The sequence below is a fragment of the Paramormyrops kingsleyae genome, chromosome 17 (assembly GCF_048594095.1).
Source record: "Paramormyrops kingsleyae isolate MSU_618 chromosome 17, PKINGS_0.4, whole genome shotgun sequence".
Lineage (NCBI taxonomy): Eukaryota > Metazoa > Chordata > Actinopteri > Osteoglossiformes > Mormyridae > Paramormyrops > Paramormyrops kingsleyae.
The window spans coordinates 17,999,056-18,015,476 of NC_132813.1; the positions used below are offsets into that span (position 1 = coordinate 17,999,056).

At 47.2% G+C, this 16,421-nt stretch overlaps 1 protein-coding gene across 1 annotated transcript; it reads left to right on the forward strand.

Annotated features, from left to right (window-relative positions):
* The first annotated feature begins 141 nt into the window (after positions 1 to 141).
* On the forward strand, positions 142 to 16,287 carry unc119a1 (unc-119 lipid binding chaperone a1). The gene is made up of 5 exons (XM_023844430.2): positions 142 to 415; positions 12,005 to 12,118; positions 12,225 to 12,324; positions 12,758 to 12,930; positions 13,283 to 16,287. The coding sequence occupies exons 1-5, from the start codon at positions 142 to 144 to the stop codon at positions 13,393 to 13,395; spliced, it is 774 nt and encodes a 257-aa protein (XP_023700198.1). The 3' UTR covers positions 13,396 to 16,287.
* The last annotated feature ends 134 nt before the right edge of the window (positions 16,288 to 16,421 follow it).

The window sequence follows — 16,421 nt, forward strand, 5'->3', positions numbered from 1 at the left end:
TCGCTGGACTGAAGGGACCGATTTAAAGAAAGGCGATTCACGCAGAGTAGGAGTGAAGGCTTAGTCTTTGAGAGGGGTGGGTGGGGGGAGTGACTGCTTCGTATCAATCTATCTACCAGGCTGGGGGAGGAGGGACGAAGGATGAGCTATTCTTGTGCCAGTAGAGAGGTCGGTCGCAATAGCCAGGGCGAATCTGAAAGCAGCTCCAAGAAAGCCGGTAATAATAAGGACAGTAGTGATAAGAGACCCCGCCACAGCCCAGCGACCGCCAAGCCCAAGCCGCAGCTGGAAATGAAAGTCAAGAGAGGGTGCGAGTCATCAGAACCGGGGGTGCCGGCGACCACGGAGGAGGAGCTGCTCCGGAAGCCCCTGATCTCCCCAGAAGATGTACTCGGGCTACAAAATATCACCAAAAGTAAGTTGGCAGATAATTTAACTAAGATGCTCCCGGCAGACACGGAGACAGCTACACTGCTGTCGTACCTTTTCCACTTGCAGTGCTTACCACCATGTCTCTCCTGACATGCAACAGCGTGTTTATAACCATTACCATATTTTCTCCTTGAATTTGTCTCACCGTTGTGTTGCTGTCGATTGTGCCCCCGACGCGATGGTCGCTGCCATGAGAGCAGCATATTAATTCGGCTTTATCAGAAAGAGCTATTTCCAGGGAAAAACCTCATTGTACATCCCCAGCTGCACTGTGCCGCTCATCGTTAGGGGACGTCAGCGTCTCCGTACAGCACATATGCAATGCGATCTCTGCGAGATAACTTTGACTGGACGGTTTAATTACATAGGGCTACTACAGTAACAAAAACATTTATTTTTTTTCTGAATTGAATGCTTGAAAGCCATAAACTGGTTGGGAATTGACTTCATATGCAAGGATAGTGCATGCATTACTGCGAAATACATAACAATTTTGTGTAATTGGCCCTTTCCCCTTTTTATTTTATAAAAGGTTTATAGACGTTGCAAGGTGGCAAGAGTTAATGCGCTTAATTGCGCTTTTTTCGCAAGAATGTTTTAAGCTGCTATAAGCGAATGAGTTTTTAATCTTAGGCAATAAGCCGATGGTTTCATTACTCTTATGTAATCAAACACTAACGTGCACTTATGCACAAAAATCGCCGTTAACCTCCAAGTGTCTTTCCACATCTCTTTAAGTAAAACGACGAAATGTCAGAATACGACGCACTGCATGTCATATATAAGAGGTTTGCAACAGACGCGTAGCTTGGAATATATAATCGATTTGTGCTTTCGGTGTTTGACAAATACGGACCGCGGAACCGGGGTCCATAAATAAACCACACACAATGGACGCCCGCTGATGACAATTAAACATTAGAGGAGACTTATGTGTATGAACATTTTCCAGCCTTATTCATTAGGCTACGTCCTGAAATAGACTGCTATCCAACCAATTTTCACCATCAGTCCTTTACCTGTGCGACGGTTCGCGATTAGGTAACAGGTGTTTAATACTGACCACAGTCAGGAGACTTTAAAAACCTGCAATAGACATTGTGCAACAAACGGAAACATCGGAGGCAACTCTATATTTTCGATTCCTTTTCTTTAGTCATCTGGCGTGGCACAACATGGGCTACCTCAAAAGCACCAGGGTAGTTTGCAAGCTCTAAAGACTATTTACATGATGACAAAAAACTGTTACATGCATGCAAATGCCTGTGCATGTGTGTGCAGACTTGTCACGTATTGACAATCTCACGCCAGCCAGTTGACCAAAGTCGACAACCATAACCATAGAAGTTATCACACTTCCTTTGTAAGATAGAGGAATGGTGTAAACTCGCACTGTGCACCAGAGTCAGCGGTGCGTGTGAATCTCTCAGTCTATTCCGTCATGTTCCCCAGACATACATATGGGGTGTGAGTTCTCTGGGGGTCCCGATTACATAAATCACGACCTGCTCGCACCAGGAGCAGCGGCCCACATGACCACACTCTGGAGCCCTGACCCCATCACGCAGAGCTGAAGCTGATCTCCAGCCGCCAGGATGTGCCCTGGTGTCACGCGCTTGTGCCTTTGACCCATTTTCAGCAGCAGATGGTGAGCGGTAATGGGCCACGTGTCCAGGTCTCACTCAGCCTCTCCTACAAGGTGCAGCACCAGCTCAGTCCGGCATCACCGCAGTGAGATATGATCAAGTGCTTCAGGTCTGGACGCTGTGACCGGGAAGCCGCTTCAGGTCTCTGTTATTCCCTTAAACGTGCCATCAGAATTAGAATCAGATTTATTGGCCAAGTGTGTTAACTCACACAAGGAATTTGGTTTCGAGCGGTGGTGTCTCTCAAGTTAGACACACAATATACAGACAATGAACATAAAATTCAATGTAAGTCATATACAGATTATATACAAGTAATATACAGTACTGTGCAAAAGTCTTAGGCAGTCACAGAAAATTTTATTTAAATGGTGTAAAACTGACATTATGTCTATCAAAGTATGTCAGCTTTAGCATGTCAAGTCATCTCCTAAACTCACTACAGTATTTGCAGCAACTGTCCAATACACTCGTGTATTTTTTGACTCGACCGCTACCCCACCTTGTGTGGTTACTCAGTATCCTATTAATTTATTTAACTAATCATGGTGATTAATTAATTGAGCTGGTGGAGAAATTCAGCGAACATATAGAATGGCTGATGTACCCCTGAGGAGAGGTTTGTGAAGCAGATCAGAGCTAATCTCGCCATCCAACCAGATACCCGTAACTTTTTGGAGAAACAAATGAAATTCTTGTTCATTTTTATTGTGCTACCATTAATTTGCATATGTTATCATGGTAATTGTTTTGTTTTGAGCAAACATAAACGTACTACCAAGATAAATAGCCATAAACATTTTCTTTGACTGCCTAAGACTTTTGCATAGTACTGTACATGAAGTGTCCACAACAATAATGAGTATCATGTATGTGAATGAGAGTATTCAATACAGTATTTATATAAATGTGAGGCAGGGTGTAAAGAGCAGATTAGCAATGGGGATTGCAGATGATACTGGTCAGCTATCCCATGGCTGCTGGTCTTTATACATCTTGATGTTGTGCCTCTCCAGGTTAAAAATATCAAGCCACTGAGTGTTATTCCTAAAATATGTATGGACACCCATAATGGCAGGCACACACCCTGGGCATACCTACAGGCTGCTGTGCTCGGGCTTATGAAGGTCTCTGCGATTCATTTTGGGTATCACTGCAGACGATAGCCGATGAAAGCACTGTGGCTGTGATGCACCACTTTGATGCGAATAACGGTAATGGCCCCAGCACCTGGTTCCACTTTCCAAAAGCCTTTTATGCATTGCAGAAGTATTTCGAAACACGCCTTGCGAATCTGTATGCAGGAGGTATAGAAAGAAGCAAGGAGAGTGGGCTCATGGGACGGCAGGGACTCACAGGGAGGCAGGGACTCACTCACAGGAAGGCATGGACTTACAAGAGGGCAGAGACTCACTCACAGGCAGGCAGAGACTCATAAAGAGGAGGGACTCATGAAAGGCAGAAACTGACAGGAAAGCTAGGAATTACAGGGAGGCTGGGACTCATGGGAAGGCAGTGACTCAGTAAGGCAGAAACTCACTCACAGGAAGGCAGGGTCCCTGCTGGGCTGATGTACAGTTGCCGCGGTGACATTGTGGACTGGAGATGATACAGAACCACTTTACTGCAAAGCAGCTCGAGCAGGTGGGGGGGGTGGGGGGGGCATAGAAAAGCACAGAGTAACAGCAAGTTAAATCACATCATTCACGCTTCAGGGAGCAGAACAGCAGCGGCTGAGATTCGGAGCGCTGCAGCCCTGAAGATTCAGTCTTTTATTTCTCAGAGCTGTTGATGCGTATGGTGTGTATATTAAGGAGACAGAGATACTTTACTGGCAGGTGGATTTCGTACCTGAAAAGGTGAGGGAAGGAAAGAGGGGGGAAAGCAGCGGAATCAGCGAAGCCGGCACATTGGTCTCCGCTGGAGGCTGCCTCCCTCTCTCGGGCTGGTCTCCGCTGGAGGCCGCCTCCCTCTCTCGGGCTGGTCTCCGCTGGAGGCCGCCTCCCTCTCTCGGGCTGGTCTCCGCTGGAGGCTGCCTCCCTCTCTCGGGCTGTTGACCAACAGCAAGAAAGAAATGAGGGCAGCTATTTAAATCAAACTCTGGGAATGAGGGATGGTGGAAGTCACCCCCCCCCCCCCCCCCCCCGGGACCACATGGACCCACCTCACCCCAGCCTTATTAATGATGCTTCTTCATGTGGCTTAATTACACGTTTGTTAACTTTACATTTTTGCAGTTGGTATTATTATATATACAAGCTGAATTAAGACCAGTGTCATGGATAGCTGCAGTTCACTCTGGTGGCTTCTGTGTTCTTCTGTCTATCTTCTGATTCTCACATCCAGCTTATATTTCACAGCCTGAAGGCCTTACAGCGCTGCCTCAGCTTGGCCGCACGCCGCAGCTCCTCGCATCACGGGTACAGGATGTAGTCGCCATCCTCCGGCGAGCAGCGGGCCGCGATCCCGATGCGCCATGTGACTGAATCAGGCCTGGACCCTCTCCCACGTGGCGCTGACTCCCACTGTCACTGTCTGCTATGAAATGATGCAGCTTTTACAAGCTTACATATTGTTCCATAGGAGGGAACGGGCACGAGATCAGCCAATCAGCTAACCGGCAGGATGGAGGTCAGCCTGAGGGCTGGGGTAGGGTGGGGAGTTTACAGGAATTGCAGGAAAAGTATAATTATTTGCCATATATCCACTGGGCACTTTAATCTTTTTGCCCGATTTATAAGTGCTGTCATCGGCACCACCTGGTCATTGCAAAGGGACGAATGATTAGCAGTAGCATCGTCTAGAATCTTCCGAACTCATTTTCAGGCACTGTGGGAAACTCCACATGGTCAACCCTTACGAGTCAGGATGAACTCGTGGTTTTTGTTTAAGATGCAGGTAACAGGACAGCATCCATGCTGGCTGCCCAGCGGCGGACTGTCTCCTCTCCCTGGTTCATACTTAGCCTTGCATCTCCTGCTGTACCTAGTCAGTGAGTCAGCAAGCCAGAGATTCAGTGAATCAGTGTCAGAGATTCATTGTCAGCAAGTCAGAGATTCAGTGAGTCAGCGACTCAGTAATTCAGAGAGTCAGAAAGTAAGTCAGGTTCAGTGTGTCAGTGAGTCAGAAAGTCAAACAGCCAGAGAATCAGCATGTCAGAGAGTGAACAAGTCAAATATTCGGAGATTTAGTGAGTCAGAGATTCAGTGAGCCAGCAAGTCAGACATTCAGAGTCAGCAAGTCATGGAGTCAGCGACTCGGAAAGTCGTGTATGAAGACGCGAAGGTCATCAGATGCCTACATGGAAATCAATTTGTAGTGTTTCATTATGGCAGCAAGCAGTCGAACCGTGAAGACACCTTTTCATTGTAATTATTACTGCATGCTGTTGGGTGACCATACAGATACCATTCCTCCAGAAGATCCTGTCTTCTGCCTGCTTCTTCAGGCGTCATAAGGGCATCTTCACTGTGATCATGGGGCACTTTCACACCGCGCTTTTTTCAAGAACCAGAACCTTTTTCCAGAACCAGGTTTCGTGTTCACACCACAGGAACTGGCCCGATTGTACTTCCTCAGAGGCAGTTCTGGAACACATTTTTTAGTTCCTACTCCAGACTAGGTATTTTCATTCGGGGAGGGGAGGCACTTACAACGATAGCTTGCTGCTTGGTTGACTATAAGCACCAGCATTAACTTTCAGAAAAAGGGACAGGAGTAGTGGAGCAAACATTGAGCAGATGGAATTATTTTTGTACCTCAGTTACATTTAATGCATCAATGAATACATTTTTTGCATGCATCCCCATATTTCTGTATTGCAAAGTTCAATCAATACACTTTTTTGCCTATTATCACCGATGCAGGCTGTGAAACTTGCTGCTGCCGGCAGGATAACGTTACATCGTTTTTTATTCTGCGGGAAACAAAAGATCTGCTGGCCATATTATTAAGAATTATAAACATGTTGCGGGTCACATAAATAAAATATAAATAAAAGGCTCTCTCCCATTTTGATTGCAACTGATCACCCCCAATCCCAATAACTAACAAAATGACTTGTTCGTCGGCCGTTCTTTTGGGTGGTGCGGTAGCTTCGTTCAAAATTATGTGTGAAGTTTAACCTACAAACTTCTTGCATCTCCTGCTTATTTAGCATAAAGGTCCAAGTTCGTCTTGCATGGTTGTTATAGTTTTTTCCAGTGCACAAACACAGCTTGAAGGTGCGTGTTAGTGCATGCCGACTTTACTTAAGCTCCCGGAAGCCATCTTGTGCAGGGCATCCTCTACATCTTCATGGCTGGTTGACCACCTGGAGGTTGAATATGCCTCCCTCACCCCGGAACCCAGCTGTCCAAAATTAGATAAGGCAGCACTCGACTGAGCACTCAACAACTCACCCAGAAATAGCCTCTCGCTTCTGGCACAATCACAGAAGGCCTAATAAGTCGCTTTTGAGTATATATTTTAACTATTTTAACCCAGTCTTTGTTTTACCGGTGATTGATGATGTATGAAGTTACTAACATGAGTTTTGGTTTCTGATGGCTATAAACATTAATCTGGAAACTGTGGCTTCTTTCCCAGCATCTTGTAGTGTACCTAATACATCTCCGGAAATATTTTTCAGTCCAGCTCATGAGGCCAAAATTCTAGAGCTGCTTCTAGGGCTGCAAGCCTGGCAGGCCTCCTGTCACACCGGCCGGCCGTCGGGTTCACTCAGGGCGTGTAATTCTCAGTTCACATGTCACTGATGTTCCTGCTTTGACTATGTGACGGCACCTTTGGGACTCCCTCTGTAAGATGCCCCTTTGCCCTTTGAGCAGACACAGAGCAGCCTCAGTAAATCACAGTGTCAGCTGTCAGACTTTCCTGCTAATAGGCTAACTGGCCTGCAGACCTCGCAGATGCAGCTGTGCAGTCTCTCACAGCAGACAGCTGAGTCTGTACGAAGGGGAATGGGAGACACACAGCTCCCATGTCGGCTTCATATGTAACGCTTTCTGAGTACATTTTATTTCAGTTTTTTACTTTTTGTGCTGGTTTTTGGATCACTGTTAAGGTGACAGACAGTCCTCTTACTCACTCCGAGTGACAGAAATGTGATATCAGCCTCCTGGCGTGTGGCACCGCTGACATTTGCAGGACGTTTTCAGGCAAAATGCCACACAGAGGAGGACATGAGGACACAAGACACAGAGATTTCCTGAGAGTCATCCTGATCTGTGGTCCTTTGATGTTGCGATGGAAGCCTTCCTTGTATAACATCATCCGGACTGGGGGGGTGGGGGTGGGTGGCAGATGTTCTAGAATGGTACAAAAAGGCACGTTGCTAGGTGACTGATGGGAATGTGGACACAGGCCCCAAAGACCTCCCCATCCCGGAACCTCCTCTCCCCCAAAACTGGGCTCAGGCTGGCGCCAGGCCCATGGGGAAATGGGTTCTGAGCCCCCCAGTGGGGTCCCCGATGAAAGGAGGGGGTCTGAGCGATTTGGGTCACACGGAGCACCCACTAGGGGTGGGCCAATGTCATGTTCATCTTATACAGTCATAGTTTATAGCAGCACGTTCATTACATGTATAATTGTGCCTATGCAGTTTCTTACTTTCTTTATTATCATACATACAGAGAATTTTTCAAACCCATGGTGGTTTATCGCACAATGTTGGGAGTCTACAAGGGCCCTCTCAATGTGGCCAGGATTATTTTTAGGCCAATTTTAAAATTTACTCTGGCAAATGAATTCCTGTTCAAATTATCTCCCAACTTATCAGCACTGCTCTGCATAAACATGATGTTAAATTTACCTTTCAACAATCAAACAAATATATTGCAAGCACATTCAGCTACCTTGCACCAAAAAATCATAAGTCATGGGCCAAAGTAGCTTTGTGCGTGATTAACAGAAATAAGACATGATTTACCCACCCACTGATCTATGATTTACATGTATATACTTTATAGTAACCTATCATTGAATTGTTTGCATAAATCATGTTGTTGACCTTTCACCAAGCACTGCTTTACATAAATAAGATACAATAACTTGCTTTATATATGAATCTACTACCAAACATTGCTCTAAATAAATGATATATTGACTCACTGGCTATATTAAACAGCATAGGTACTATTTGTTTTGGGGACAAAGGTTGAAAACAGGAAAATCAATTAACAGCCAGCGCGTCTGTTAGCACCCCGATGTAATGCGATGCTAACCCCTTTAGCTCATGTCTGTAGTGCAAGCCAGTACCTCCTCGCATGTCCGCTCTCGGCCCCGCCAGATGGCAGATTAACATATTCACAGGGGAGGCTGTTACATCACCGGCTGCCTCTTAGCAACCGACGGCCTGTGAAAACAAAGCCCATATCAGCTCCTTTCAGGCATGACTTGCTGGATTGTGGTTGTACAGTCCTCTGCTGTGTCACCGAGCACTGTGCAGCCCAGTACACAGGAGCAGGCCAGTTCTCCCTTGACTGGTGCTGCAGTCGAGCGGCAATGCATGCAGCTTGGACAAACGGGGGTTTTCAGATGGGCCTTTACCAGTCTGAGACTCTCAGGATGCCCAATGGATGGCGCTACATTGACCCGCCATGGACTTAGTCAGTAAGGGTCCTGCAGGCGCTCTTTCCAGACTGCCCTGGAGAGTAGAATAGCAATAAACCCGTTGGCTTTGAGCAGCAGCCTCTGTCTGCCAAACGGTACCTACACCGCCACCCCCTGGGTGGTTGCTATGGATATAAGGGACGCCACAGTGCTAGGGCACGAGTTAGCAAGAAAGTGCAAGCCTTCGGGAAGCAGAGAGACAGGTGCCTCACTGGGAACAGAAGAGAGCCAGTGGTCAGCCGGACACAGCTAGACTAATTGCCTCCACTGGCCTTGGCGGCCTCTCCTCCTGCCCCACATGGTGCCGTCATGTGGCAGATTAGATAACAGAAGAGAAACGCTGCCCCTGCTAATTGGCATCAGGGATTTCAGAGCAGTAGGATGGGAAACTGAACGTGCACAGAAACCCTGACTGCACCAGCTGCCAGTGCTCCCATGTCCACAAAAATATGATTAACAGCCTGTACACCTCAGGTACATGCCTCAGGTATGTCTCTAGTAGTGTCCTGAGCTTCCAAGAACAATAATTTTTATTCACTCATTCATTCATTTGTTCTCCACCACTTATGGAAATTAGATGTCCAGGAGACATCCTTGATAGATGCCCAAACCATCTAAACTGGCTCCTTTTGATTCTCTACTTTGAGCCTCTCCCAAATGTCTAAGCACCTCACCCCATCTCTAAGGCTGAGCCCAGACACTCTCATTTCTACCTCTTGTATCCACAATCTCATTCTTTTGGTCACTACCCAAAGCTCTGTGCTGATCCACCTGTCAATCTCCTACTCCCTTCTTCCCTCACTTGTGAACAAGACGCCAAGATACTTAAACCCCACTGCTTGAGGCAGTAACCCCAACACGGACAGGGCAATCCACCCTTTTCTGCTTGAAAACCCTAACCTCAGACCTGGGGGTGCTGATCTTCATCCCAGCCGCTTCACACTCAGCGGCAAACCGCTCCAGCGTATGCTGAAGGTCGCAGCTAACAGAACCACATCATCTGCAAAAAGCAAAGACCTGATCCTGAGGTCACTGAACCTGACCCCCTCTGCCCTTCTGATATGCCTAGAAATTCTGTCCATTAAGGTAATGAACAGAATCAGTGCCAAAGGGCAGCCTTGGATCCAAGATTCAACCAACAGACAGACCCTCCTCTCCAGTTCCCCGGCATAGACCTTTTCAGGGAGGCTGAGGAGTGTGATCCCCCTGAAACTGGAACGCATCCTCCAGTTCCCTTTCTTAAAGATTGGGACCACCACCTCAGTCTGACAGTCCAAAGGCACTGTTTTGATTCTCTACTTTGAGCCTCTCCCAAATGTCTAAGCACCTCACCCCATCTCTAAGGCTGAGCCCAGACACTCTCATTTCTACCTCTTATATCCACAATCTCATTCTTTTGGTCACTATCCGGTCTCCATGCAATGTTGAACAGGCATGTTAGCCAAGACGTTCCAACAACATCAAGAGCTTTCGGGAACTCAGGACATATCTCATCCACCCTGTAGCCTTACCACTGAGGAGTTTTTTGACTACTTCACTGACCTCAGCCCCAGTGATGTATGAGCCCAGTTCCAGTTGTACTTCCTCCAAGGAAGGTGTGTGGGATTCAGGAAGTCCTCAAAATATTCCTTCCACCACTTGATTATATCTCAAATTGAGGTCAACAGCACTCCATCCCTGCTGGTAGCAGCATGGGTAAAGCCCTGCTTCCACCTCCTGAGTCGCCTGACGGTTTGAATCGCCACCTTATCGTGGTGGAGGGGTTTGTGTGCCTCAGTGATCCTAGCAGCTATGTTGGTGGGGGCTAACTGGTCTTAGGTGAGCGGCTAGACTAAGTGTGATTCCCCATGATGGAAAAGAATAAGGACAATGTGACCCCCGCCCAAATTATGGAAACTGGAGCTCTGCCCTGGAACCAGGCCTGGGGTAGAGCTTGTAGGTGACAGGCTGGTGGCCGGGCCCTTACCCATGGGGCCCCACCAGGCATAGCCCAAAGTGATACCATGGCTCTTCCCTCCTGTGGGCCCACAACCTGCAGGAGGGGCCATGGGGATCAGGCACAGTGTGAATCAGGTGGCAGTTGAAGACAGGGGGCCTCGGAGGACCGATTGTCGGCTACCAAATGTAGCTCTAGGATTTCCATCTAGGTGTTATGTATGATATATGTGACATGAATAATATGTTTTGTATAATGCAGGCGTATTGTAAAAAAAATACATTGGTACAGAAAAACATGAGAGCCTTTGCTGTTTAATGGTGTTAATCTGTGATGTAATGTCGTTAAAAATACCCCAGAGGGGCTTATGTCAGCACTGTGACACACTGCTTTAGGGTCTCCGAGAGGCAACGACCTGCAGTGGCAGTACAGGGTGGCCTGAGACCAGCATTATACAATGTGACTTAATTACTAACCCTAACCCTATCCATAAACCTAACCCTAACCCTAACCCTATCCATAAACCTAACCCTATCCATAAACCTAACCCTAACCCTAACCCTATCCATAAAAGCTAACCCTAACCCCCACACACACAGGCACCAGGCTGGCCATGCTGCCTGAGAATCAAGCCACCTGCCCCAAATCCCTTCACCTGCCACATAAACCCCACAGCACGCGGCTTAAGCCTCTTTGGTGTAGTTCAGCCTGAGGGTCATTACCCATGTCCTGTTATTACTCAGTGACACTTAGACTAACATCTGTACAAACACTGGGGCCTTCATAATGCCCAGTCAGTCACAGCAGATAAAGAGCAAAAGGCCCACAATTCAGTCACCCACTGAAATGAATTTGTAAAAAACAGGTGAATTTACTAAATTTACAATAATTTGCAATTATTTATTATTACAGTACAGTCATTTTCAAATATAACTTTAGAATACAATTCAATTTTACTGACCCTAATATCTACAAATAGCTCTTTCATCTAACCAATAGGGGGTGCAATTGCACCCCAGTAAAATGGCCTATGGTGTTTTATATGCTAATATATAGTGAGGCTGTAAGGTGTGGTTTGGCAGCTCACTGACCCTACATGTTGCAGTTTGGATAGCAGTCAGTACAATGACACCATCCTTTGCTGAAGCTGCTGTAATTTTCTGCATCCCCTCTAGGTGGCAGGCAGGATTCTGACTGCCAGGGTGGTGTTGGGGGGGGGGCGGATGTGGCTCTCTGGGTGTGTGTCTGTGGAGCTTCATCACATATGAGTTTCACTGTTTGAACACGTGTATTGTTACCAGCACTGAGTACATGCAGACTCACGGCAGCTGTCCGTTGTTCTCATACAAACGCACCGGGCCACCATCTCGCTGCCTTTCAGGTTACCTGTGCTCTCCGGAGGAGAACGTTCATAACATCGACTTCACAAGATTCAAGATCCGTGACATGGCGACTGGCACCGTGCTCTTTGAGATTACCAAACCCCACAATGCCGGTGAGTTACACTGTAATTCTAACCCTAACCCAAAGCCCCGTGATGCCTGCTGTACTGGGACTCTCCACTAGGGGGTCCATGTCACATCATCCTTTGTCCTTTGCAGAGAGGACGAGGGAGAAGAGGCCTTCTGACCCCAACGCCGGACGCTTTGTGCGGTACCAGTTCACCCCCGCATTTCTGAGGCTGCAGCAGGTCGGGGCCACGTGAGTGAGGGGGGGGGGGCGTAGATGCAGGGAGCCAGTTGGGGGGGGTTTGAGGGCGACTATTATAACTCAGCAGGATATTTGTACCTCTGTTTGAACTGGACGAGTCACACAGAGGGCCTCTCTCACACTCACACACAGACAGACAGACAGACGGAGGAGTTTGGGCATCTAGCAGAGAGACAGACAAACAGATAGACGGCTGGGAGAACTGGCAGTTTTTGAGGAGATGGGGAACCAGGACATGCTTGGTCCCAGAGGGGGCTGTCATAATAATTCTCAGCTGGGACCCCTAGTGCATTCTGGGAGCCAGAGCTGGGGATGGACTTCCCAGTAAGTTAAAGACACCAGTCTAAGCACAAACCTCCATTCTCTTCATTTAGCTTGGCCCCACCCTTCTCAGAGCTGATGCTGGGTCACTACTTTTCCACAGGGTGGAGTTCACCGTGGGCGACACTCCCATTAACAACTTCCGCATGATCGAGAGGCATTACTTCCGCGAGCGGCTCCTCAAGTCTTTTGACTTCGAGTTTGGCTTCTGCATCCCCAACAGCAAGAACACCTGCGAGCACATCTACGAGTTCCCAGCCCTCTCTGAGGAGATCAGTGAGTACCGCCAGCCTTCCCTGCCCCCTTCTGCACCAGGCCACACCCACTTCGACCTATGGGCCATATTTGGACGCAGATATGGATAGAAATGGAGGTGCAAGTAATTGTTTTTGTTTAGAAAATAAGATGGCAGGATATAAAAGAACGTCAGCTCTCAGGAGTAATATTCTTGAATTAAAACCTTGATAAAGTGAACTTGACTGATTGATATAGTTTTCTCCAAGTGTGTTTTTTTAATAAAGGGGGAACTGTCTGGTCCTCTTTCTCGAGGGAAGGTATGAGATAAGAGAGGAACACCTACACTGACCTTTGAGTCTGACACATCTTAGCCTTTCTGTCCTCTTTTCAGTCCAGGAAATGATCCTTCACCCCTACGAGACGCAGTCGGACAGCTTCTACTTTGTGGACAGCAAGCTTGTGATGCACAACAAGGCAGATTACTCTTACAGTGGGGGGCCCTAGGACCCAGGGGAAGTGGAGGATGCCACGCCAGCTTTGTCTGAGCCCAAGAACTGGAGGAACACACACAGCGCTGGCTTCACCCACACAGTCTCGCTCCACCAGTCCTCAGCAAGATGCTCCCCTCTCACCAGCAGCTCCGCCCCCCCCCCCAGCAGTGAGCAGACATCCTGATGGGACCTCCTCTCTAAGCACACTGCCATTATCACACCTCTCATCATTCTTTCCCCCATTTCTCATCCTCTTCAAATGTCAACCCAGGGTTCAAGTGGCAACAGACCCCTCCCACCCCCCTAATCTGACATACGCACAATTCCGTCTCCAAGATCAAGGCATCGATGAGCCCTGAAAAGACACGTCCTGAGGGCAGAGGGGTCTGTCGAAAATCACGGAGTTAAGGAGAATTCTCACCTCTTTGGAACGCTTAGATAATTGTTCCCTTCCTTTCTGGAAGGTTCTCTGTGTACATTGCTTTTCAGCAGGCCCTTAATAAGGCCCTGTCATGGCATATTAGTCTTGGGCAGAGCAGGACATGCTGCGGTTTCTAGAAGACTCTTAATGCTTTTTGAAACTGACACAACCCTTGGGCAAACTGCTGACTGAAAGAGAAGCAGAATCCTCAATGGCGGACGGCTTCCGCCCTTTGGAAAAGGCTACATCTGTCCTATAGCTCCCCTTCCACTTAACGTGACCTTGAGGTCACGCCCAGCTTGTGACTGATGTTACATATTTTTTAATGCATCTTCATGGTCCGCAGTCACAGCAGTAAGTCTGAAATGTGTTCCCAACATCCAATTCAAGATGCAGCACAAAAAATCCACTCCTGATTAAGTTTCCCATTACTCCTGTCATCCACGCTTGATTGTGTGTTTTAACCAGTAGGAGAAGCAAGTGGGAGCTGGAATCTTTTGATCCACTTTTGCTTTCCAGCACATTCTCTGACAGACGTTTTCCCAGTGCATGTGTTTTCCAAACACTGGTAGCCATAATACTGTTTTTTTGTTAAACGGAGGATGTTCGGGTGAATATGTAGCACTCCGCTTCCTCTGGAGGCGCGGTGTCACAAAGCAGGCCGGCCTGGGATGCGCTGTGGTACATGACGCCGAGCGCCAGCCACAGCCTAGCAGCGCGTACAAACACCTCCAGGCACCTCGAGGCTCAGGCACCGCGAGGCTCAGGCTCCCCGCCTCCTGCTGCTTCCTGTCCATCTCCCCATGTCCACACCTGTGTTTCTCAGGTGACAAAGAGGCCAATATGACCTACATGGCATTTTTAAAAATTCCTGCCCCGTTTCTGTGTAAAATAACGTCCTGGAATGAGCACATTGGAGTTTCACATTCAGCCACTGCTGCAGAGCAATGCAGGACTTCCCAAGATGACGACGTAACCGGAAGTAAAGGGCATGAGGATATTTTTTCACTTTCAATGAGCAAAATGTTATTTTTAAACATGTATTAGGATAAATATTACTATGTTAAATAAATATATTAAATCACCATATGGACAGCTGAGTGGCTATAGGGACAGCCAATGGACAGTCATTAAAGGGGAGGGTTTGGAAAACTACCTAGAATATCATTCCCAGGAATGGCAACTGGGAGCAGGAGCCTGTGTGTGTGTGGGGTCACGTATTTTGTTTGATTGCTTATGGTTAAGGTTTGGGCTGGGTAGGGGTTAAGGTTGTCATGTTGGGATTTTTCCCCATAAAAATGAATGGAGATTCCCCACAATATATAATTACAAACCTCTGTGTGTGTTGGGGGGGGGGGGGGGGGGGGTGTATTTATCACATCGTGGCAACCAAATGTCCCCATGTGGGAAAACCTGTTACTGTGTAGCTTGTGGGGACATTTTTCAGGTCCACACAATATAAACCTCAATTTTATAAAAAAATTTGTGACTGCGATCAAAAAACTGAAAAACCCAAAAGTTAGGGCTGGGTAGGGGTTAGGGTTATAGAGAGTACCCACAGTGATATGAACTGCACATGCATGTGTGTGTGTGTGTGTGTGTGTGTGTGTGTGTGTGTGCATGCGGGCATTGTGTGTGTGTGTGTACGGCCATTTTGTGTGTGTGTGCATGTGGGCATTATGTGTGTGTGTGTGTGTGTGTGTGTACGGCCATTTTGTGTGTGTGTGCATGTGGGCATTGTGTGTGCGTGTGTGTGTGTGTGTGTGTGCATGTGGGCATTGTGTGTGTGTGTGTGTGTGTGTGTGTGCATGTGGGCATTGTGTGTGTGTGTGTGTGTGTGTGTGTGCATGTGGGCATTGTGTGTGTGTGTGTGTGTGTGTGTGTGTGCATGTGGGCATTGTGTGTGTGTGTGTGTGTGTGTGTGTGTGTGTGTGTGCGCACAGCCATTGTGTGCACCTGCCCTTGACTTCAGTCTCATCCCTGCGGGATGTGAGTTCATGTAAACGACATAGGGGTTATACCGCTCACCCTCAGAAAGAGAAAGCAAATGAACTCCAGGAGGGACTGCAAAACAGCGGCTTCTGAAGCACTGAGATTCGTGGTCCGTGCATGTTTTTTACGAGCACAGTAGAAGTGGTGACCTGGTTTATGGTGAGGTGTCATCACTGCTGTTCATGTGAGTAATAGCTGATTCTCTGAAGACATTCCGTATTATAAAGCAAAAACAGTAGTGCACATTAGTGACAAGAACACACTGGTGACGTTTTCCTAAGCATTTCTGTCTTCATACCTGTCATGCCGTGGTGGACTTTGCTTGGACAGGATCTAACAGCCCAGATGTAGAGTACTCTCACTATATGGTCATGCGCACCATCTAGATGAAAACAATCATTTCAATTCATGAGATTATTGTAAAATGATTTGATTAATTTTTTGATTGTTAATTTTTGGACAATTAAATGCCAGTCTTGATAAGTTAATAAATGTGTGATTTTTAAAATAACAATAGTAATAATTTGTGTCCTAAGAGTGTCATTTTTATGTTTTGTTCTGAAACTTTTAAATCTACTGGCAAGGATCATTATATTGTAGCCCATGGAAAAAATGAGGAGATGAGA